At 43.1% G+C, this 24,298-nt stretch overlaps 1 protein-coding gene across 1 annotated transcript in view; it reads left to right on the top strand.

Moving 5' to 3' along the window:
• The window catches only part of SNX30 (sorting nexin family member 30), a 112,716-nt gene that overhangs the window by 36,515 nt on the left and 51,903 nt on the right, over positions 1 to 24,298 (top strand). Inside the window, exon 2 of the mRNA XM_004423338.2 lies at positions 16,510 to 16,701. Within this exon, the coding sequence (XP_004423395.1) occupies positions 16,510 to 16,701 (192 nt within the window). The remainder of the gene's footprint in view (positions 1 to 16,509; positions 16,702 to 24,298) is intronic.

Genomic DNA, 24,298 nt, shown 5'->3' with positions numbered 1-24,298 from the left:
AATTGTTTTCTAAATAATTAACCATTCTAATTCTAACTAATTCTCCATCAGCGTTTATTGAATAATCTATTGTCTCCTCACAATTTGAAGTTCTATAGTTATCATATATTAAAAACACAGATCTGTTCCATCAATTTAGGGAATGACAGAGTGAATCACCAAGCTGTTCGGGCAGGATATATATTACCGGGAGTTCTCTGGGCGTGAGAAGCCCTTACCTCCTGCGTTAATGATCAGTGTTCAGGCCAGATGTGCCTGTGCACAGTGGTATCTGATCACTCAGGTTTATTTCTACGTGCGGATACTATGGTGGGGTCTTGTTTTATTTTTCTGGAGTCCACGGGGGATTGCTGATGGCCCCAGGGAGCTGTTTGTTTATGGTTTCTGGTCCTTTATGTTGGATCTTCTCTGGAGCTGGCTGGCTCTTAAAACTCCCGTGAGAGGAGAAGTGACTTGATTTCTTTCTCTGACACTGGTGGATCAGGAATTGAATTGTTGGGGCCGGGCCCGTGGCTTAGCAATTAAGTGCATGCGCTCTGCTACTGGCGACCCGTGTTCGGATCCCGGGTGTGCACCGACGCACCGCTGCTCCGGCCATGCTGAGGCCGCGTCCCACATACACCAACTAGAAGGATGTGCAACTATAACATACAACTGTCTACTGGGGCTTTGGGCGAAAAAAAGGAGGAGGATTGGCAATAGATGTTAGCTCAGAGCTGGTCTTCCTCAGCAAAAAGAGGAGGATTAGCACGGATGTTAGCTCAGGGCTGATCTTCCTCACAAAAAAAAAAAAAAAGGAATTGAATTGTTTTAAGAAATACGTGTGAAGGATTGCTCACGACCAGTCCCTACCACAGATGCAGAGGAGATTGTGGTGGTAGTGGGGGTCTCTTTGGGTAGGTGCCTGTTTAATGAAATCTCCTGTGACAAGGGGATAGGCAGTAGAGGGCTGCTAGCCTCCGCTCTGGACTCTTGGGGCTAGGCTCCATTTGGGCCTCTGCTTGTTACTGGCTGTGTGACCTTAGGCCCATCTGCTAACCTCCCAGGGCCAGTTCTCTTAGTAGGAAAAGGATATGAAAGCTCACCCCCCCACCCTCGCCCTGCGTTATTTTAAGGGTTAAATGAGACATAATGTGCCAGACACACTGCCTGGCAGAGAGTATGAGCTTAAAACATTTAATTTCCCGTTTTTCCCTTCCCTTGACTTAGAGGTGTGTGGGTAGATCACTGTGAAAAGTATAGATTTTGTCTCCAAGTCCTGTAATCTTTCTTAGCCCCAAGACTTTGCTTTCTATTTTGGGGTTTTGTTGTGTTTTTGAGTCAACTCATAGCCCAGGCTCCCAGGGCGCTCAGCTGGCCACCTTTTGCTCTCTGCCAAGGCTAGGTTCAGATGACCCAAGGAGAACGCTCAGGCCAGCTGTTGGAGCCAGGCCGTGATGACAGCCTGTGTTTGTTCATAGGACCTCCTTAAATGGACGAGAGTGCAAGATTCCCCATGTGAGTGCCTGTGGTGAGGGGTGCTGGCTTGTGACAGTGGAAAATGACTTGAATCAGGTGTCACTGAGGCAGACCACTGAAGGTGAGTGGGAGGACTCCACTCTGGGAGGCAGCTCCCACTTGGGCAGGAATGTCAAGTACCTGGGGACCTTGGTTTAAGCCTTTGCTGAACAGTCATTCTGACAGGACTTGCCCTCTTGTTTTAAGAATGGGCTCTGTGGATTTAAGGACAGCACACGGCGCTGTTGAACTTGGGTTTACTCGATTTTGCTAGAACTGCGGTGATTTCTAATCCTCTGTAATTTACCTGTGTTTGAAACATGATCCCTCTGATGTGGCCAGACTCTGTTTTTTTCTGCTGGAACCCTTCATCAGCATATCCCAGGCCATTTGACCTAAGTGTTGGCGACACTTCTCATCTGTCCTTTCCTCTGTGTGGCATCTACCACCTAGTTCAGGTACTATCTGGGGGGAGGGTGTGCCTGGACAATTACAGTAGCTCCCTAACTGATCCGTCTCTTTCTCCTATTTCTTCCCTTTTTTATTTGTTCTGCCTTTTCTGAAATCTTTTTGTGAAACTTAACAAATTTTTGCCACTTCCCTGCTTGAAAGCTCAGCCGTTGGCTATGGGGCGCACCTCAAACTCTTAAGCATGTCATTTAAGATCCCTGAGAGTCTGGAGCTCATCAGCCTTCCAGGCCTCATTTCCTGCCACTTCCCCGGGAGGCTCCCGTTCTGTCCACGATGAGGTTCCCCCGCTGTACCTTCTGCTTTTCACCCCGTGGCAATTTTGCCGATGTGGTGTTCCACGCCAGGGACGCCTTTCTCTTCCTTTGAGTGGCTCTTCACTGTTTACAGTGGGCTTTCACAGACATTCTTGATAATTTCACAGACGTTTCCCAGTGAATGTTGGTAAGTTTAAGTGATTTTCTTAGGGCCGCATAGCTAGTAGGAGAGCTGGAATTTAAACTCAGGCCTTCTGCCATCCTGCAAAGCCCAAACTGCCCTCTCTGATGCCTTCCTCAGAGGGCAGGTATTCTCACTTTCCCTAGACTCTAGTACAGCAGGTTTCTCCTCATTCATGTATTTATCACATCATATCATGTTGCTGTTCATCCTGGGTCTATGCCTCCCACATACTCCACCCTAATACTTGATTCCTCAGGTGACTTGCTTATCGGCTTGCTTTCTCCTGCACCTAGAATAGTGCCTGGTGCTCAGTGGGAACCCGATAAGTGTTTGTTTGGATGACTATGTGAATGAATAGATTTTTCTCCTCGTATCCTCTAATTTGTGGTTTGGGGGAGTATAGCACCCTGGTAGTTATGCTGCTTAAATCTCCCATGTGTTGGAAAACATCTCTCTTTTGGTCTACAGAGTAAATAGAAAGTGATAATTATTTTTTCCCATTCTCTCTGCCATCTCATAGAGACGTAATTAAGTTTTTCATTTCTTGAACAAAGATGCTTAAAACATATTTAATTATATATAATACAAATGTAATCTTTTAGCCAAATTTTGTCAAACAACGGCTTATACCTAGGAGTGGCTTTGAGGAAAGTTATCTCACCTTAATCATCAGCACACCCACTCCCCCACAACCTAACTAAAAAATAATAATATTCTTCACTTTGGACAGTTGACATTCTTCTCTATCATAGGTGAAGTGTAAATAAAAGCATCTTGAGAAATCCTTGCTTCTTATTGATCTCTTGTATATTGACTTCAAGATAAGCCTCCAAACCTCCCCACGTAGGTGGATACCCCATGGCTGCTGCTGTGCCGACACATGGGAGCTGTCTCCTTTTCGACTTTGTGTTATCCTCAGAGTTTATAGACAAATAAGGTTGTATGATTTTCTTCCTCATTCTTTCGTTGACTTTGTTCCTTCATCTGTTTCTGCCTCTCTGCCATCTGTACCTGGTCTGAAATCCTTCCACTTGTCGTTCCTCACAGAGCTCATTTCTGCCTCTGAGCCCAGAGTGCCTGTGGCAGAGGCAAGACTGGCCAGGATTAAGTTTAAGGCCCTTTTCTTTCATGTCCGTCCCTCCTCCCTTCCTTTCCTTGTCTAGTTACTTAGTTGCGAAACTCTTTTGAGCGATTTTGGTTTAGAATGTCCTATTCTTGCTTTTTCCTTGACTCTTTCGACTATGATCAGACTTTTGGTTGTCAGGTGCCTTTTTCTTTTCCAATGAATCAATTAACCACGGAAATAGAAAGGAATGCCCCACACTCAGTGTGAGTTGTGTCAGTAGGAACATGGGGATTAGATTAGATCTGGAGCAACCAGGGAGCCAGGTGGATCTCGAGCCCTGAAATCCATCTGCACTTCTGGGTAGGAGGCGGGCACACCTCAGGTTTCTCAAAAGGACGCTGTGGGGGAGACCGTGCCTCAGGCTTTGACAGGTTCCACAGAAAAACATCTCTTTTAGCTCCTTTGTGGTAAGATGCAGATTCCTGAATCAGGGCAATAGTGTTTAATCCCACAAAACTAGTAATGAGAGAATCCTATGCATCCTGTACAAAGAGAAAAAAATTAACACTTTTTTTCAAGTAAGTGTGACCTGTTTGAATATCATTACATATTTCCTTCTAATGTAACAAATTCTCACCTCAGGTTAGTTTTAGGTTTGAGTTGAGGGTTTAAGGACATCCCCACCCCCAAAGAGTTGGATATATGTGTCACAAATCATTGATGTGATAATGTTCTATTGGAGGGCAATTTGAATTTGGGGAGCTCATGAAAGTTGAAATGTACTTCTATTTCCTCTTTTTTTTTCTTCTTTGAGGAAGATTGGCCCTGAGCTAACATCTGTTGCCAGTCTTCCTCCTTTTTTCCTTTTTTCTCCTCAAAGCCCCAGTAGATAGTTGCATGTCATAGTTGCACATCCTTCTAGTTGCTCTATGTGGGATACCACCTCAGCATGGCTTGATGAGTGATGCATAGGTCCGCGCTCGGGATCCGACCCGGTGAACCCCGGACCGGAGTATGTGAAGTTAACTACTACACTACCGGGCCGGCCCCTTGTTCCCTCTTTTTAGTTTAGAGAAATAGTTTAGAATCTGCAGTGCCTAACTTTTTTTTCCCCATGGGTATCTTCAGGACTCTAAAAATGATAGGTTCTCTCCAAAGAAAGAGTCAAATTCACAAATGCACATTGGCGTGAGGTGGCTGTGGATTCCAGGGAAAGAGTCGCTGTTGTAGAGAAATGGTGGGCTTCAGGTAATTTTTGAGGCAAGGACACTTTTTAGTCTTGCTAAATGTACAAGGGTTTTTTTAAAGCACAGCGGAGTGGTGTGGGCTGTAAGTGTGGACTTAACCGTAGCCACTTGGCACTTGCTGTTGGTAGTGGAGTCCTGCCCTGTTCTGTTCCTCACTTGAGTGGTTTTTGCCCTTGAAAAGGTTTGGTCTAGGGTGATGATTAATCAACAAGTATTTGATCACCTACTATATATTCAGCTCTGTATACCATATTACTTTGTCTAGGTCTTTGTTCTGAAAACCAAAAATGCCCTTTTGTTTAACTTTCCGTAGGCATCTGACTTGTTTCATCAAACACCGAGTACAGTCCATATATGTAATACTGTGTCAGACGGTGGCACAAAAACATGTAAATTAGGACCAAGTTTTGTAAGAGGAACAAATGGTTTGGTTAAGAAGTATTAGGTGAAGGAAGGGAAAGAGCTAATATTTATTAAGGGATTATACTAGGCTCATTATATATTTTCTTTAATTCTTACACCCCTCCATGTCATAAATGGAGACACAAGGGCTCAGAGAGATTGAGTTACCTTACCCCAGGCCTGGCGAGGAGCAAAGCCAGAATCTAAACCCAGTCATTTGGACTCTAAGCCCAGATCGTCCTGCCTTGCCTCTTCTATTAAAGATCAGAGTTGGCCGACCCCTTGGCTTAGCGGTTACGTGCTCGCGCTCCGCTACTGGCGGCCCGGGTTCGGATCCCGGGCTCGCACTGACGTGCCGCTTCTCCCGCCATGCTGAGGCCGCGTCCCACATACAGCAACTAGAAGGATGTGCAGCTATGACACACAACTATCTACTGGGGCTTTGGCGGGAAAAAATAAATAAATAAAATCTAAAAAAAAAAAAAAAAAGATCAGAGTGAATGGAGTGGCTTAGGGTAGGAAGAGCATAGAAATGAGAACCTTAGCCTGAGTGTCCACGGCAGGTTAACTTCATAGTCTTTGTGAAACTTCATTTATCCTCTGTTGATTACCACTCATAATTTTTCTCAATTGGTCTGTTAGAGCTCTTTATTGGCTTGTCCACATCACTCACCTTCTTCCTATGGAGGATACAAGGAGGAGTGTCTGGGTTATGGTATAGCAGAGCCCTAGATGAGAGACCAAAGAGCTGGCTTTCTCACACACCACTTGAGTGACCTCATGCATACTGCTGCTAAGCCTTTTCTTATATGTAACACAAACAACTTGGATGATCTCTGAGGGGTTCTACACCCCAAACCCATGTGTGAATTTGATGCAGAAATGTCAGAGAAGGAATGCCTTACTTAGCTTTATGGGTTTTCAGTTGGCAAGATCATGAGAATGCGTCAAGGAGGGCAGAAAAAAGTGCAGGTTTTTAGAGAGAGTCACGTTCTCTTTGGATATGTGCTTTTAGGGAAGGTTTAATCTGTCTTTTTAGAAAGCTATCTGCTGGGGCTTTTGAGTCCGCAGATGGCATACACCTACTTGACCAGCAATAGAAGGCAGAACCTTCGTGTTGGGGGTGTTAGTTATCATTCAGTTAGGGACAAGCTTTGGGAAATACCTTTCCTCCTTCCGTGACAGTGACTTCTCAGCCTGGAATGTCTACACCAAACTCTCCTCCAGCCTCGCTTTTACACTTGGCAAATTTGCTCATTTTTCTCAAGTTGCCTCAGCATCCTTTGCCCTCCTTCATTTCGCACGGAGCTCTATTATAACCCATATTGCATTGCATCATAGTTAGAGGTTTTCATGTCCATATGCCCAGCTAGACTGAGTTATTTAAACAGAGGTGTCATATCCTATTTTGTTTGGTAGCCCTGCATCAGCACCTTGGCTGATGTGTATTAGGTGTTCAATATATGCTTGAAATAGTGCATCCTCCTTAGGAGGAATGAAAGGGATCATGTCTGAATTCAGCTGAGAGTGGAGGAAAACCTTTGCTCCCAGGAATCACAAGAATGTCTGGAAAAGTGATTGTTAGTCTGGAGAGTCTTAGAAAAAGCTAGTAACAGACATTGGAAACTTAGTCAAGGAATGTGGACTCACGTGCTTTGATTTTGACTTCATTTGGGATCTCATTGGAGGTCTTCTTTTGCATCAGTCTAATGGATGGATTTTACTGGAAGGGCAAGTTTTCTAATAAAAAGACTAGGGAAACATTTTCAGTTTCTAAACCTATAAATAAAGCTTTGAAGGTGGTCTCTTAACCCATGTCTAAAGAAGAGGAGTCTTTACCTCATAAGAAATGGCCCAGACTCCAAAGTAGGAAAAGGTCAGACTGTTCAGGGAAGATGCTAACCTAGAAACTGCAGATTGGTGGGCCTTGGGAACTTGGAGATACTTGTGCAAGAAACCTTGGGGGTTTTGGAGAATATTTGAGATAGGGATTCTGGGGCAGGGGTGGGAAGGAAGGACTGAACTTCCTACAAATAAGCAAGTAGGATCCCAGAACTTAGGACATACAGTTAAGATGCCTTTGAATAACTCTACAGGAAAAAAAAAGAGATAAATTTCTGTATTTTAAAATTCCACTGTTTTCTATCTAGATTAAAAAAATCATATAGACATTTTTATAATTATATGTATTAGTCAGCCTTGCTGTGTTAATAACTCCATAACTTCAAAGATTTGCAGCAAACATTAATTACCAGGTCACATTACATGTTGGTGTCTGTGGGTCTGTTGCTATGGCTCTCTTCCACAATCTTCCTGTTCTGAAGTCGCAGCCCCTGTTTGGGACATACTGGTTTCAAGACAGAGGAGAGAGAACAAGAGAGCTGGTGAAAGAATGCATAATGCCTCTTAAAGTGTCTGCTCCCATCTGGTGTATGTCACATTTGCTCATGTGCCATTGGCTGGAGCAAGTCACATGGCCAAGCCGAAAGTCAGTGGGGTGGGGAGGTGTCCTCCTGTGGGCAGTCACTTGGCAATAGTAAGAGTGTATAATCCTCTTACAGGAAGAGAGTTAATAATTGCAAATGATAATACAATCTACTGTATAGTTTGTGTCCTCTCCTTTTGTCACCAAACATTATTTAGTAAATACTTTGCATCAGTACAGATCTATCATTTTAAAATGTTTTAAATACATTTTCTCTCTATCATGTGTATTAAAATCTTAGACTAATTTTGGGGGCGGCTGTCATCTTGCCAGGGAGTGATGTGGTGGGTCACTGCCTGTTTTCAAGTATTCTTCCTGAATACTTCAGTGCATGGAGCTCTGTTGTACATCACTGCATTAGCTAGAGTCTCCAGAATGATTTGAATAATGCGGTGATAGTAGGTAGTAAAATCTTGTTTCTGAATTTAGTACACCTCCCTCCTATGTTTTATGTTGTTTGTTGCTTTTTAAAAAATTACTGTTGAGATCTAATTCACATACCTAAAATTCACCATTTTAAAGTATACAATTGTTTTCAGTATTTTCACAGCATTGTGTAACTGTCATTACTATCTAATTCCAGAATATTTTTGTGACCCCAAAAAGAAACCTTGTACTCATTGAGTATTCACTCTCATTCCACCTTCCTCCAGCCCCTGGCAACCAAAAATCTGCTTTCTGTCTCTATGGATTTGCCTGTTCTGGACATTTCATATAAATGGAATCATACATGTGGCTCATGTCTAGCTTCTTTCACTTAGAGTAATGTTTTTAAGGTTCATTGCTGATGTTTTCTGATATACACTCTTTAACGTATTTAGGAACTTTCCTCTTATTCCTTAATTTTACTTAGAGATTTTAATGGCATGGCTGATATATACCAATGAAGTCATGATTATATTCAGTGATCATTATATGATCAGTTAATGCAATAAATTTCCCAATGTTAAATCATTCTTGGCCGGCCCCGTGGCTTGGTGGTTAAGTGAGCGCGCTCCACTGCTGGCGACCCGGGTTCGGATCCCGGGCTCGCACCGACGCGCTGCTTCTCTGGCCATGCTGAGGCCGCGTCCCACATACAGCAACTAGAAGGATGTGCAGCTATGACACACAACTATCTACTGGGGCTTTGGGGGGAAAAAATAAATAAATAAAATCTTTAAAAAAAAAAAAAATCATTCTTGATTTCCTGGAATACGTTTGACTTGATCCTGGTATGTTCTTCTTTTTTTAAATTCTTTTAATATAACATTTGCTGTTACTTTATTGATGATGTTTACACTCAGATCTAATTTCTTTCTTTCTTTCTTTCTTTTTTGTGAGGAAGATTAGCCCTGAGCTAACATTCGATGCCAATCCTCCTGTTTTTGCTGAGGAAGACTGGCTCTGGGCTAACATCCGTGCCCATCTTCCTCTACCATATATGGGATGCCACCACAGCGTGGCTTGATAAGTGGGCGCATTGGTTCATGCCCGGGATCCAAACCCGGGAACCCCGGGACGCCGAAGCAGAGCGTGCGAACTTAACTGCTACGCCACCAGGCCGGCCCCTAACTTCCTTTCTTGTCCTAATATTTTGATATCAGATATAGGTAATGATTTGAAAAGTTTTTCCATTTTTAAAAAATATGTACCTTAGAGTGTTTGACTAAAACAGGAGTTGCTCCTTGAGGTTCATTAGAGCTCAGCTGTAAAACCACTGGGGCTTAGCTTACATTTTAGTAAAAGTTCTGTTCTGTGGTTATTTGTTTAGGTTTTCTACCTCAACTTAATTTCACTTTGGCCATATATTTTCCTACAAAGCCATCCAGCTCCTATAGACTTCCAAGTTTATTGGCGTAGTTATTCATAGCACATCCTTATAATTTATAATCATACATAGAGTTAAAATTTTAATAGTTATTGCCTGCTCCTTGATCCCCTCTCTTTTTATATTGGTCAAGCTTGCTATGTTTTTGTTTATCTAATTCATCTTTTAGAAGAATTAAATTTTGGTTTTGTTTATAACTTTCACACTTTCTTTTCTGTTTTCAGTTTATGCTTTTTTAGTCCCTTTTCCATTTTCTTCTGACTTTTTTTTTTTTTTTTGAGAGCACAAAGTAGATGGGACCTAAGATGTTCTGTTTCATGGGATAAATCTTTTTCAAATGTATATTTTTATGTGCTCTTGAAAACTATGCATCTTTCTTCATGTTTTGGTTTTCTTGTGTCTGAATGATGAGATAGTGCAGGCTTGATATATTTTTTGATTTACTTATCTGATGAGGTAATGCAGGCCTGCTGTTTGCCTCCCATCAGAACAAGTGAATTATTGGATCCTCTCTGTATCTACTTAATGTTAGAACTGTCTTCTTGGATCTTAGGTTGAGTTGATTTGAGTAATTGATTGACAGATCCATTGAGTGCTCTGTCAGTGGGGAAAGGAGTCAGGAAGAAGAAAGCCAGGGTCCTGGGCAGCCCGTCAGGAACCTTGGCCTGGTTCCTCTCTGTGTCTGGATGCAGTGTAGCCTAGTTTCCTTCTTGTTTTAGATGTTCTCTCCATCTTGGTAGAGCCCAGCCCCTTCAGAATTTGTAGTCTTGCCCTGCTCTGTCCTTGGTGGACCTGCCCAGGGCAGCTGATCCAGGTGCCTGCATGTTCCTGGCACCTTTCTCTTGCGTCTCTACTATGGCGAGATGAAGCCATGCGGGCAGCGCGCCCTCTGCTGGTGGTCCTCAGCCGGTGTATCTGTCTGTGCTTGGCTTCCCCTTGCTCACAGCAGCCAGACACTCTAGTGTCCTCCTCTGCCCCACTGTGGGCCTTTCCACTCCCCCATCCCAGCCCCTGCCCCGACAATTGCACTTTCAAATTAGGATGTATGTGAGTAGGAATTTTTCTACTTCTTAGGTAACCTTGATAATCTTAAGTAACCTCAGTAACATGGGTTAAGATATCTTTTAGTTCTTTTCTCAGTTGTATCCCAATTCTGTCCAGTACAAGATCTTTGAAAGTTTTGGCATTTGAATGGCACCCTTTCCTAGTTTGCAATCTGGTATGATTCCAGTCACTGTTTTTCTTTTTTCCTCCCACTGCTCTTCTTTCCCCCCACTCAATTCTCTAGATTGTTATGTTAGTTTCTGGAGAGTAGAAAGAAGGAGAAAGCAAAGGCTTGTGTGCAGTTCACTGAGTTTATCTGGAAGTCTAGATTTATAATTTTTAAATGAGTATGTAAAATTCTTATTAATGTAAACACGATCATTTCCTGGTTATTGGGCCTTCGGGGTTTTTTCCAAGGTTCGCCCTGTGTTCTTTGCTCTGTTATGAACATCTTTGAACAGAACATTTTTGAGATTTTTCTTTTGGCTTTATTCTCCGAAGTGGGCTTAAATTTAACTTTACAAAAAAGTCAGCAATCAAGAGTGTTCTATTCAGTTTTTGTAGGACACATTCATTCTTCAAGCATCTCCTGTGTGCCTGGCAGGAGGGAGGTAAATGAAGACAAGTCAGGTACTGTCTGTGCATTCAGAGAGCCCTCATTCTCCCCTTAACTCTCAGGATGCCTTGAGAGACTTTGTCTGGCTCTTCTGAAACTAGATCATCATGTTGCCCACATTCCTCTAATAGTATCAAAAAGAGAAATTAGAGTATCTTAGCATGACTTGTTTTTATTAAATCCATGTTGGCTCCTAATGTATACCATTTTCTTTTCATAAACCGTATGTTTAGTAGAATTTTGCCAGTGATTTATGTTAATTTAATGATCCATCTTGTGGCTGGCTGACTACAATGGTGGATCTTGTAACTGAAATTCTTTGAACCAGAGGGTTTCTGAAGCAGCCTTGCTATGTTTCTCTCTTCCTAGATAAAAAGGGGTAGAAAGGGAGAAGAAATTCTCTTATAACTGAAACCTACATGGTGAGAATTGATATTTTGGAGCAATGAGGAGTTTTCATTTCTCAACTGTGTAGTGGTAACACTCACAAGGGCTACTGTAGATATTTATTGCTACAGTAAAATCATTAAGAAAAGTGTATTTGAGGCACCAACTATGACTCTGGATACAATTTTTATTTTCAGCACTGTTTATTAAGTGTCTGTGTGAACCCAGCCCTATAGTCTATAGGGACTGCAAGAATACTTGCAGACAAGTTGACTTCATTTTTTTTTGTGTGTGAGTATGTTAATAGTGATGTAGCATCTACCATGTTCCAGGCACTATTCCAACTGCTTCCATATACTAACTAACTCAATTCCATTATACTCATTCTATAAATGAGGAGACTGGGGCGTAGAGAGGTTAAGAAAGTTGCTTAAATCACACTGCTAGTGAATAGTGGAACTGGGATTCAAAGCTGGGCAGTCTGGCTCAGGTTAGCCTCAGTTTTGTTGCCATTTGATGGATGTTTATTGAGTATCTTCTGTTGGCAAGGGATGGAGTTGGGTCATTTCTAAGACTCATTCATTCATCAAATACGTATTGAGAACCTACTGTGTGCCAGAGGACAGAGGGATGAACAAGAAAAAGTCTCTACTCTTGTGGAATTTACAGACTAGTGGGGAGTCAGACAGACACTCAATATATAATAAATGTTCAGATAGTGATAAGTCCTGTGGCTAAAATAAAGCCAGGGCAGGCGCTGGAAAGTGATGGAGGGGTCAGGATAGTTTTGGGTTTTTGTGGGCTGAGAAGGCCTCTCTGAGTAGGTGTCATTGGAGCAGAAACCTGTTTGAAGAGAGGAGCCACCACATGGGAATCTGAGGGGAGAGGAGTGTTCAGGTAGAGTGAACAGTGGTACGAAGGCCCTACGGACAAAATGAGCCAAGACCAGAGCATCTAGAGCGAGATGAGCTGGAGGGAGCACGTCTGTGATGAGGTTGTTGGGAATGACAAGGTTAGGTTGGTCCTTGCGGATTATGGGAGGGAGTCTGAATTTTATTCTGAATGTGAGTGGCTGATGTCTTTGAGAGTTTTGAGCAGGAGAGTGACATGTTTTGATTCACATTTTGAAAAGAACAGTCTGGCTGCAGTATGGAGGACTGACTGTAGGTAGGGTGGCAAAAATAAAACCAGAGGCTTTTGTGTTGAGCCAAGGGATTCTCTTGCTTCTGTGATTGATGTTGGTCATAAAGGTGCTGCTATCCCACGGTACCTGCTCTGGAGCTCAGGTCTCTCAGTGAAGCAAACCACTGCTGGAGGACTCTGAGGGTGGAGGAACCCGCATCGTTCAGTTCTCCTAACCCTCTGCCTTTTCCTCCTAAGATCTTCATATTTTCCCTCCACCTTTGTTTCTCATGGGAACCAAATCTTGAGGGGAGTCATTTGGGGAATAACTTGTATTAGGACTCTAAAGGAAAATGTTAGCTTTCCTTGACTGGCTTTACAAACAGAAGCTTCACGTTTACTCAAAAGGATTTAGGGCCAGAGAATGGAGGTGAGGGACAGTGTTGGGTTGGAAAAAGCCACACAAACGGGATTCAGCTCGATAAGGACCTTGAACTAGGAACCAGAAACCTGGGTTCAACTTCTAGCATAGCAACGACTAGCTTCCATGCATTTGGACCCGTTACGTAACGTTTTTGATTCTGCTTCCGCATTGGTAGAGGCAACCTCTGTCCTGCAAACCTCATGAGGCTGACATGGGTGCAATGAACTAAGAACGTGGAAGCACTGTGAACACATGTGCCGTGGAAATCTGAGGTGGTAGCATCCCTTTTTAAGAAATTACAGGCATTTGTAGCTTGTCAGCTATTTGTATATGCTCAAATAATATTCCATGAAACCCCCCATAATGAGAGTGTGGGTCTTTTCCCTGGTCGTGTGGTCCTAAGAAAAAAGAATCTGCAGCTTGTGACAAGATCTGGTTGACTGACTCTCCCCTCCCCCACCCCCACCAACTGATTTGAGAACTCATTAACTTCCCACTGTCTGGCCAAGACATTTCAGACCTTTGTTTGGGCTGTTGCTGGAAGGTTATTGGCTGAGGTCCACAGAGCAAAGGTTAGTGGAGTTGGCTTGGAGTCACTGGGAGATCTGCAAACAGATGGACAGATAAGTACACACACACAACACACACACACAGGTGAACACGGCGTAGCTACAGTTGTTGGGGACTCACAGTGTTTATGGATAAGTTATGTGTGTAAATAAATGATTAAAAATGTGAAAATTAATTTGGGGGAAGTATCTTCAAAGTACTGAGAAGAGAGTGACTAATTCTGCCAGAGAATGGATCAAGGACGGATTCCAAGAGGAGGGGGCATTTGAGAAGGTTCCTCTGAGATATTTGGAGACTCTGCATAAAAAAGAGGAGGGGGGCTTTGCAAGCAAAGATGAGGGGTATGAAACAGCATTGTTGGTTCCAGGAACTGATGCCCTGGTGGGAAACGAGGCTGCTGAGATTGGTCCAGGTCAGATTGTGGAAAACTGCTGTCTGAGCTGATGTTGGCTTATCTGACTAAAGATTTTGAATTCTTTTGTTCTTTTGTGCAATGTTTAGCCATCGATGGAGCTGCTCTGAGGCCCAGGTGCTAGTGTTGATAAAATGTTAAGGGTGGGCCCTGCAATGCCATGGTGCCTTTTCCAAAGTCAGTGTTTAAATATTTACTGAAATGATGAAGACATGATGGTTATCTCAGAGTTCCAGAGAAGATGTCCCCTCTCTGATCCGTAGACACTAGGGTGTGGACAGTGCATGTCCTGTGGTGTCACTGTACTGAGAAAGCAGCCAGGTCAGCTGGGTGCTGCTGTAGCTGGGTTCTGCTGTCCTGTCCACACTGAGAGCAGCTGTTGAGGGGTTTGACTTCCCAGCTGACAAGCTCCTGGATCTGCCCTCTAGTCGGAAGCATAGCTGAGGAAAAGTGGAGGGTGGGGTCCATTCCCATGAGTACCTTCTGTGAAAATGGTACCCTTTCAGTAATTACAAAAAAATTTTTTAACACTGCCTAAGGAAGTATGTGACTAAATTATCTGTGGTCAGTGGAAACGGGAGACAAAGGAAGGTGCCTTTTCTGTTACTTTCCATCACCCACCCAGTTGCGTGACGTTGCCCTTGACCCCAGGCCATGCTTCCTTCTGCCTTGTCCCAGCCCACTTCCCAGATGTCCCATGTTGAGCAGCAGCTCATGGATGTGACCTCTCATTTCCTGTATGTTCTCTTATCTAGGGGCTAAGTCATATCCAGACTGCTCACAAGAAGAGAGAATTCGGGGGCCAGCCTGGTGGCGTAGCGGTTAAGTGCCCGCGCTCTGCTGCTGGTGGCCCGGCTTCCGACCCCGGGCGTGCACCAATGCACCGCTTGTCAGGCCGTGCTGTTACGGCGTCCCATAGAAAGTGGAGGAAGATGGGCACGGGTGTTAGCCTAGGGCCAGTCTTCCTCAGCAAAAAGAGGAGGATTGGCATGGATGTTAGCTCAGGGCTGATCTTCCTCACAAAAAAAAGAAAGAAAAAGGAAAAAAAAAAAAAAAAGAGAGAATTTGGGGGAATTCCCACCCTCACCCCGTGATCTGAGGACCCACAGGTCAGGAGTGTTTTCTGTAGTCCTGACCAAGGCCCTTTCCATGGTGTCATGTCACTTTCTTGCCATATTCCTTAGTCTTTGCCTCTTCATGCTTCCAAGGTGACGTTCAGAGGCCTTCACATCTGCTGCTAGATGGGGTCTGTTCTGTTATTAAACCTTAAAACCAAAAAGGTAACTAAGACTGTGCCTTTTTTGGATATTGTAGGGACGTAATTTATTCAGGTGGCTTCCTACTAAGGCCTAAAGAGAAAGAGGTCCATAATTTTTTATCTTTCTTTCCTTTTCTTTTCTGTCATTTGTTTCCTCCCTCCCTTTCCCACTTTTTAAACTTTTTACTGTGGAAAATTTTAAACATATACAAAAGCGGAGAGACTTGTATAATGAACTTGCAACTACCAGTTTCAACAGTTATCAGCTGTGGGGCATCTTGTATCGTCTATATCCCATCTACCCATTCTTAATTATTTTGAAGCAAATACCAGACATCCTGTGATTTCATCCATGAATATTTTAGTATATATTTCTAAAAGATTAAGATTTTGTAAAATAATAATATTTCCTAATAATTCCTTAATATCATCAAATAATTGATCAGTATTTAAATTTCCATGAATATCTCAAAAATCTTTTAACATTTGTTTTAATCAAGATCCATTACAATTGTTGATATATCTCTTAAATTTCTTTACGTCTGTAGATGCTCCTCTCTCTCTCTTTTCTTTGCAATTTATTTATTGAAGAAAATGGGTCCTTGGTTCTCTTTAGTTTCATATAGTGTGGATTTTGCTGACTGCATCCTCATAGTATTGTTGAACATGTTCCTCACTCATCTGTGTTTCCTATAAATTGGTGTTGTGTCTAGAGATTTGTTCAGGATTCAGATTCCATTTTTTGGCAAGCGTACCTTGTAGTTGGTGATGTGAACATCTTTCAGGAGGCACATGATGTTTAGTTGTTTCTTTGTGATGGTTGATTGAGTTTCTAAAAGTGTTGAGTATTTAAGGGGGTTCAGGCCCTTTAATGTTTACCTGGGCCCAGGTGATGGTCTTGGGAAAGTGGGAAAAAGAGTATGTGGTGTGCTCACAGAGTTCTTTCTCTGTCGAAGTCTGAAGGTGGTGGAGCTGTTACGTTCTCTGTCCATGAAGTATTTGCTTCTGTGGGTTCCTGCAGCACTTACTAGAACATGAACTGGCATGAATTTGCCGTAGAGCACTGCCATAGTTTGTTTCTCTTGGTCATAAAGGACCTGTTCACTTCAGAAACATGAAGTAAGGAGAGGCTCAGATTTTTTGAAAGCTATTTTTGTATTTAGAAATGTTTCTTGGTTTGGCTAAACCAGCTACTTTTGCTGATATTCTCCAGGTGTGTGTTTTCATTTAATTTGTAAGGTGTTTCTTTTCTTCTTTTAGGATCTCATTTTGCCCAACGGTGGTACTCCAGCAGGCACTTCAAGTCCCGCTTCTTCATCTTCCCTTCTCAACAGACTTCAGCTTGATGACGACCTTGATGGTGAGACCAGAGATCTCTTTGTCACTGTTGATGATCCCAAGAAGCACGTCTGTACAATGGAGACCTACATCACCTATAGGATCACCACCAAAGTAGGTCCCTTCATTGTCTTCTGCCCGTGTTGAATGGTCTTGGAGAATTGGAGTCCTACCGCCATGATTTCTGCCTTTGCTTTCTCCCTCCCTTTGTACAAATTTGTTTACCTTTATTATAGTTGTGGGTGTGGCTATTTGAGAGAGGGGATGTATTTAGATTAAAAGGATTATATGCAAGTTTTTTATCTTAAAGTGAAGGAGAAATTGTGACTACAGTCTTTCAAATACAACATTTAATCCCTATACTTTCACTTATTTTCTATCATGATACTATTTAACACATTAATATCACATTACTCTTGAAATTTATGAATCGTTCTATCAACCTAAATCTCTGTGATGAGACCGTGATTATAACTTGATATAATTAGACTTGATGGTAGGGGGAGAACGAGTAAGAGAAGGATGGGAACTAATTACTGACTTTCTGCCTTGTGCCACTATGATATTACTGCCTTGTCCTTTCCACACCTGGTTCACAGTTGAAAATTTGTCTGTGTGTGTGTGCACACGCATATGCACTCGCAGTCACCCGTCACCATTGCCACTGGGTGTCCACTGTTTCCCAGGTGTTGAGCTAGGCACTTACATGTATATTATATCCTCAGAGGTCCTAGGTTGCTGCCCATATTCCCATGAATTATTTCCAGTTACTTATTTTTTTCCCCCTAGGGTCAACTTATTTTTTACCCTGGAGTCAGTGAAATGCAAAACTTGTTTTTCTTGAATTTGTGCTCTAAACAGCTGAATGACAAGGTGACTGCCTCGCTGGCACAGCAGTACTTGCCTACCTCGAGGTTTTCCCAGCCCTACTTGATGCCTCTGCCCGGCAGTTTACCTCTCCAAATGCTAATACCTCAGGGCCCTTAACTCATTCACAGGCTCCGGCACGTGCTGCAGCTCCCCAGCCTTTCCTGTGCCTGTTCTCTTTCCTTCCTTCTTCCTCTTCCTCCTTTGCGTTTCTATTTCTATCCCTTTTCCTGGGGTTATTTGATTTCCTGTAAGTCAGATAATGTCTTAGGATAAGCTGTTCCCAGTCCCAGTCCCACATTTTCACTTGACTGTGGTGCTGACTCCTCAAGGGGAACTTGTGGGAGAATTAAGTCTTACTTCTTACCGTCATTTCCATTTCTGATCTCAAACCAGAGTCCTCTTCTTTTCCTGTTTCAAGTAGTGGCACCAGGTTTAACATCTTGGTGGTGCGTTTGGAGCCTTCTTTCTGAATGTTGTGTTAAAGGGTACATAGGGAGGTGTGGGGTTGAGAGAGAGGGTCCAGATAGGAACACAGTGTCCCAAACACCTCATCTTGTCTCTGGACCCCCACTTCTGCTGTGGTTCTCAAGCAAAGTGAGTGGTCAGAGCACAAGGTCACACAAATACTTACTTGATTAATTTGAGCTTCGACTCTTCAGTCCTAATTCAGATTCCCGATGACCAACGCTGGCCAAAGTACAGAGCTGCTTTTGCCTGAGCGAAAATGAGCTTAGGGCTGAGAGCCAACGTAGGCAAAGCATTCTCCACCTAGATCTAAGTCAGGGGCATATTATCTCTCCAGTGGTGGAGAGCCAGCCCGGGCCTTCTCAGGGCAGGCAGATCCTGGCTCTTCTCTCCGCGGGCTCCTAGAAAGTAACATCATAATACAGTCATGTGTGGCTTAACGGGGATACATTCTAAGAAATGCATTGTTAGGCAATTTCATCATTATGTGAACATCATAAAATGTGCGTACACAAACTTAGTGTTTGTGTAACACCATACCACTTAGATGGCATAGCCTGGTGTAACACCTAGGCTGTATTGTACAGATCTTATGGGACCACTGTTGTATATGCGGTCCGTCGTTGACAGAAATGACATTATGCAGTGCATGACTGTAGTAGCTAATTATTGAGCACTTACCACATACTGTACTTTTTTGTGATAGAAACCCTTTAATTTTTATTTTATGTAAGTAATGTGTGCTCATTGTAGAGAAATTAGAAAACTCAAGTAAGCTAAAACTATAAAAGAACCCCTATAAGCTCACCAGCCAGAAATAGTCATTTATAACTTTCTGAACTATTTGTCTCTATACATTTACAAAAATGAGTATTTTGCATGCTGCCAAGTCACTAATACGTTGCACATATCTTTCTTTCTTTCTTTTTTGTGAGGAAGATCAGCCCTAAGCTAACATCCAATGCCAATCCTCCTCTTGTTTTGCTGAGGAAGACTGGCCCTGGGCTAACATCCGTGCCCATCTTCCTCTACTTTATATGGCATGCCGCCGCAGCGTGGCTTAACAAGTGGTGCGTCGGTGCGCGCTCACGACCCGAACCTGTGAACCCCAGGCTGCTGAAGCAGAGCGCGCGCACTTAACTGCTGCACCACTGGCTGGCCCCTGCACATATCTTTCTATGCTAGTAAGTGCCAGTAAGCACACTTTTTATGCTATCGTTTCTGAGACTGCAACAGTGTTCCACTGTATGGATGAGCTGTCATTTATTTTGTGCTAAGTGCTTTTTTTTTTTTTTTTATAATTTTATTTATTTATTTTTCCCTCCAAAGCCCCAGTAGATAGTTGTATGTCATAGCTGCACATCCTTCTAGCTGCTGTATGTGGGACGTGCCCTCAGCATGGCCAGAGAAGCAGTGCGTCGGTGCGAGCCCGGGATCCGAACCCGGGCCGCCAGCAGTGGAGCGCGCACACTCAATCGCTAAGCCACGGGGCCAGCCCTTGTACTAAGTGCTTTAAATATATCATCAGTTAATCTTCACTCTCAATGAAGTAGGATACTGGTAGTATTCTTACTTTTGCAGATGAGGAAACTGAGACACAGAGATATTAAGAAAATTGCTCAAAGACATGCAACTAATATGTGGTAGAACTAGAGTTGGAATCCAGATCTGTCTTGTGCTATACTTTCAAAAGACATGATTTTCAAGAGAGGACTGCTCCCTCCTCCCTGCCCCCCACCCCTGCCCCGCTGCCTCCCCATCTCCCCAGCACTGTGGTGCACACCATGGCCTGACTATTGAGACTGAGGATGATGTGGGAAGAGACTGGAGCTTGCGGAAATAGAGAGGAGCCTTCAGCTCCTTTTGAGGTCATCCTCCTCTTGTCTTTTACCCCATCGCCAGTGAGTCATCACCAAGTCTTATGTCCCATCTAGTTCCTCTTTTCAAATGCCTCACCGGTCAACAGAGGCTAAACGCTGCTCAGAGGTCAAGTTATATATAGGGATTACAAGGTGAAGGTTAGATTTGAGGACAGAAGGTTATTGATGACTGGTGAGAACAGTTTCATTGGTGTGGTGGGGCAGAACCCAGTTTGCAGTGGGTTAGGGTGAGGAGAAATAAGAAAGATGAGAAACCATGAGTGTTGGTTTGGCAATGGAAAGCCAGTCTACAGAAAGAACAGTAGCGGGAGGAGGATGTGGATTTGACGGGGGAGGGGCTTTTTGTTTGTTTTTTTTAAAGAATGGAAGAGACTTGTTTATGTGCCAAGAAGCCAGTGTTGGCAGAGAAGGAGACATTAAGTTAAAGATTGGAGAGCAGGATGGAAGCCACTGAGAAAGTGGAAGGAGAGTATCCTGAGGAGAAGTGGAGGGAATGAGTGGTCTCTGATGGGGGAGGTGTACTTTTTCCGTTGTTTCTGGAGGAAGAAGGGAAGTGTTTTTTTTTTTTTTTTTTTTGTGGCGGGAAGTTGAGCGATTCTTTGCTTATAGCTGCAATTTTCTCTATGAATAGACGATGAGGTCTTCTAAGAGCGAAGGGGAGGTTTTGAAGTCGGGCTTAGAAGTTTTCAAAACTTCTACAGGCTTTGCATTAACTGATGTAGAAAATGAGGGAGAGAGTTGACTAAGGAAGTATGAAAAGATTGCTTGGCAGTGTTGAGGATCCGGTTCTAGAATTGATTGTGTCAATCAGAGTTTGCCTGATTTTGTTTTTCCTCCAGGAGTGTGCTCACATGCCCGGGTCTAGTAAAGCGAGAAGTGGATGGTTGCGTTTTTGCCAGAGTTGTGTGAACGGACAGTGGAGAAAGGGGTGTTTAGGATATTGGCAAGTGTAAGAGGTTCAAGTGATGGGTCATGGAATTGGTGCTGAATAAAGCAGGAAGTAAAGACGGAGATGGACAGAATGTCAAGGAACTGTAGGTCCCAAGAGGCTGAAAAACCAGGGGTATGGGAAATGGAAGAGTCTGAAATACAGGAGGTGCTGGTTAGAGAGGGAGACGTCTGAATTTCTGCCTGACGACAAAGTCTGTGGAGAGGTCATGAGAGGGGAAGGCGGCATTGCTGGCTCAGAGGTAGGTGTTGTATGTGTGAACCACTTTGATCTCCAGAGCACCCAGATTATGGAAGAGCTGTGGAAAGGAAGCCTGAGAGCCAGCTACTAGAATCTTCAAGGAATCAGGAGAATTGTCAGGGGCGTCAGTAGATGATAGGTGTGAGGAGGGGTAGAGATGTATATATCTTGATGGCATGAGCCTCAGAAGGGTTTTCACAGGGCTGTGGAGGAGTGGTGGTAAGAGGCAATGTGGAGTGAGGAGGATGCCAACAGGAACTCTTGGTCTTGGAGGGTGGGGCGAGGTTTGTGAAATGTGAGAAAAAGAGCAGCTTTCCACTTGATGGGACAGCCGGAGTGCTGTATGCTCAGGGGAGAGCCAGCTTTCAGAATTTGAATAGATTGAAGAGCTGTAGGAATTTATTAATTATGGAATGGGTGTTCCAGAGGGCTTGGTGGAAGGCTCTGAGGAGGAGATAACTGGCAGCTCATGTCATAATAAAGGAAGCCCAGAGGAGCATGAGGAGAGGCCAAAAGTCATCATTCTCAGGTGTTCTCTTAGGGTAGTGGGGCTCTGAAGCAGAACGGGATTAGCTGAGTAATATGTGACAGGGGAAGAGGTCCCCTTGCGGGGGAGAGGGGTCACTCAGATTTCTTAGGATCCAGCTGTGGCTTGGACAGATGGCATTTGTGATGAAAACCAAATCTCTCTAGAGTGAATTGGTCATAAATTCTGGATTGAATGGAAATTCTTTGGAATGGCTCCAGGCCACAGTTGTTGGGCACATCAGCTCCTGGGGAATAAGAGTTCTTTTGTGGTAGGGTGAGGCCCAGTGGACAGGGTGCTGTGCTGGGTGACTGATTACCCTGTGGCTTTGTGCTGGGTCTTCTAAAGTGTTGAACTCAAAAAAATTGGCAGGGATGCGTAGAGAAGACCAAGCAGATATTCATATGGAGCGATGGTGAAAATGAATATTCTTCATTACAGCTCTTGTGCTTGGTGACCTATTTGCAGATCTGGCGTTAGGTATGTACCCATGACCTTGTGATCTTTGTGGGGCGTTCTAGATTGTGGAACATGGTATGGAAGGACACAGGACAAAATGGTGTAGTGCTTGTCTCTGATTATGAAATTGTTGGTGTGCACTTTTCTTTCTTTTTTATTGTTTTGTTTACCATAGATATTAGAAAATAGAGATAAACACTTATTACTTTATTTTCCTTTCTGAGTTGGACCCTGAATTTCACAGAGGAAAAATTTACTACAAACTCATAGTTGGCGTTTTATTGGCCTGCATATTTTATGAGTACTCCGAGTCTTATAACTGACTGGGTGTCCCTCCAGAAATTCATGGTAATGTCTGTGGCCTAGTTTTAACAGGTGTGCAGAATTCTGTGGTGACTGTTTTGCTAGCCTCGTTCCTGGCTCTGCTTTTTCTCTCTGTCCTTGTTTTTCCTTTATCTTTGTCACCTACTTCTAATTTGTCATTTGATCGTATTTCATGTATCACTGTATCTTTTCTAGAGTGAGTTGTGGTAAAAATAAGTAAAATAAATATTGGGTCAGAGAGTGTGAGCATCCTTGTGTTTCATGATGATTTTTTAACTTATTGCTTTCTATTTTTTTGTGTGTGTGTGTGTGTGAGGAAGATCAGCCCTGAGCTAACATCCATGCCAATCCTGCTCTTTTTGCTGAGGAAGACTGGCCCTGAGCTAACATCCGTGCCCATCTTCCTCCACTTTATATGGGACACCGCCACAGCATGGCCTGACAAGTGGTGCATCAGTGTGCGCCCGGGATCCGAATGTGGGCCGCCAGCAGCGGAGCGCGTGCACTTAACTGCTATGCCGTGGGGCCGGCCCCAACTTATTGCTTTCTAAAGCATCACATTTTTACAGCTTTACTGAATCTCTTATGTCCTTGAAGTAGTTTTCAAAAAATGAGCATTTTTTATGTGACTATGAAAGTATTATTTGAGAATGGTAGACAATTTGGAAATAAGGGTGAGTATATAGAGGACAGTTGTCATTATCAGTTCTAGATTTTTCTTCTAACCTTTTATATCCAAATTTTTAGTCCTCCATCAGTTCTGTTTACAACGAAAATGAGTTGTGTTCATTTGTCACCTGTCAAAATCTACCTTTCATGGGCCCATAATCATCAGCAAATTCTACGATGCAGCCTTTTGAGGAGCTCTCTGGGGTCTTGAAGAATGTCCCTTCCAACTCTCTTCTTAACTGTTGAGGAAACCAAGGCTCCGGGAGGCTCGGTGGTGTCTTAGGGGTCTGGCGGGGGTGCTAGGACTGCTCAGGCGCAGAGTTCTGCCCGCCCTGCCCGGGAGGGGTGTCAGGCTGCTTGTCCGCAATATTTCCATCACCCTCATGCCTGAATACGCCTTATGTTAACAGTGATTTGTCCTTTGGATGTAAGTATTCTTTTTTTTTCCCGTCTGATTCTACAATGCTAATTCCTTTGGGGAGTCTTCTAATAAATCACAAATACCTAAGTTGAATGAATTTCCTCACATCTTCCCACCCTCATCCCCCATCATAGGGGAGAGTTGTGTTTCATGGGTATATGCTGGTGCGTGGGACTTTGAAAAGGGGAAAAGATACAGAAAGAGTTATCAGTGGGTTAGTCCAAGACTGAGTCCTTTAACGCGCAGTTTTGCTCAGACTGTGAGCACGGCTTTCGGAGAGGATGAAATCATAATTTTGAATGCCAGAGCTGTTCACAGCTTTTTCTTTGATGGATCACTTTTGTTCGTGTGTTTTTAAGATTTTTTGGTGCTGTGGATTAAAACAGACTTTTGGCTTGAGGGAGTAAATTTATAAATGTCGCTTGAGCCATTTTTATCTTGTTCTTTAATTTTTGAGAACTGTGACTATCATATAGTCAGTAACTCTCATAGGAAAAAAATGCTTTCTCTGAGACAAAATTTTAGTTCAGGCAAATTAATGTGTAAAATTCTTGTTTTGATATAAATTAATTTTATTTAACATTGGTTTTCATTATTTAAGTACCTCAGTCACATTTGAGAAAACTTTTAACATTTAGGAAAGAGGAGGAGATGAATATTTTTCTGCAATACAGTGGTGTTTTGTTATTGTTTCCTTCTAGATTTTTTCTTATACATCTAAAATACAATATAGTTTCAAGGTTATGGTTCTGGCAGAATATGGCAGATTTAGCAAAATTTTCTTTTCTGTTTTCATTTAATCTGGCTCCTAAATAAGCAGGTGATCTGTTATCTTTTTGTTTGTTTCCCCTCTGCCTTTGGCAAAACTTGTCAGCGCATTTGCGTATTTAGCGGAAAGTGGAGACTTA

The sequence above is a fragment of the Ceratotherium simum genome, chromosome 29 (assembly GCF_057802395.1).
Source record: "Ceratotherium simum simum isolate JZ-2026a chromosome 29, ASM5780239v1, whole genome shotgun sequence".
Taxonomy (NCBI): domain Eukaryota; kingdom Metazoa; phylum Chordata; class Mammalia; order Perissodactyla; family Rhinocerotidae; genus Ceratotherium; species Ceratotherium simum.
The sequence above is the reverse complement of the archived record's forward strand: the minus strand, read 5'-3'. Positions and strand labels throughout refer to the sequence as shown.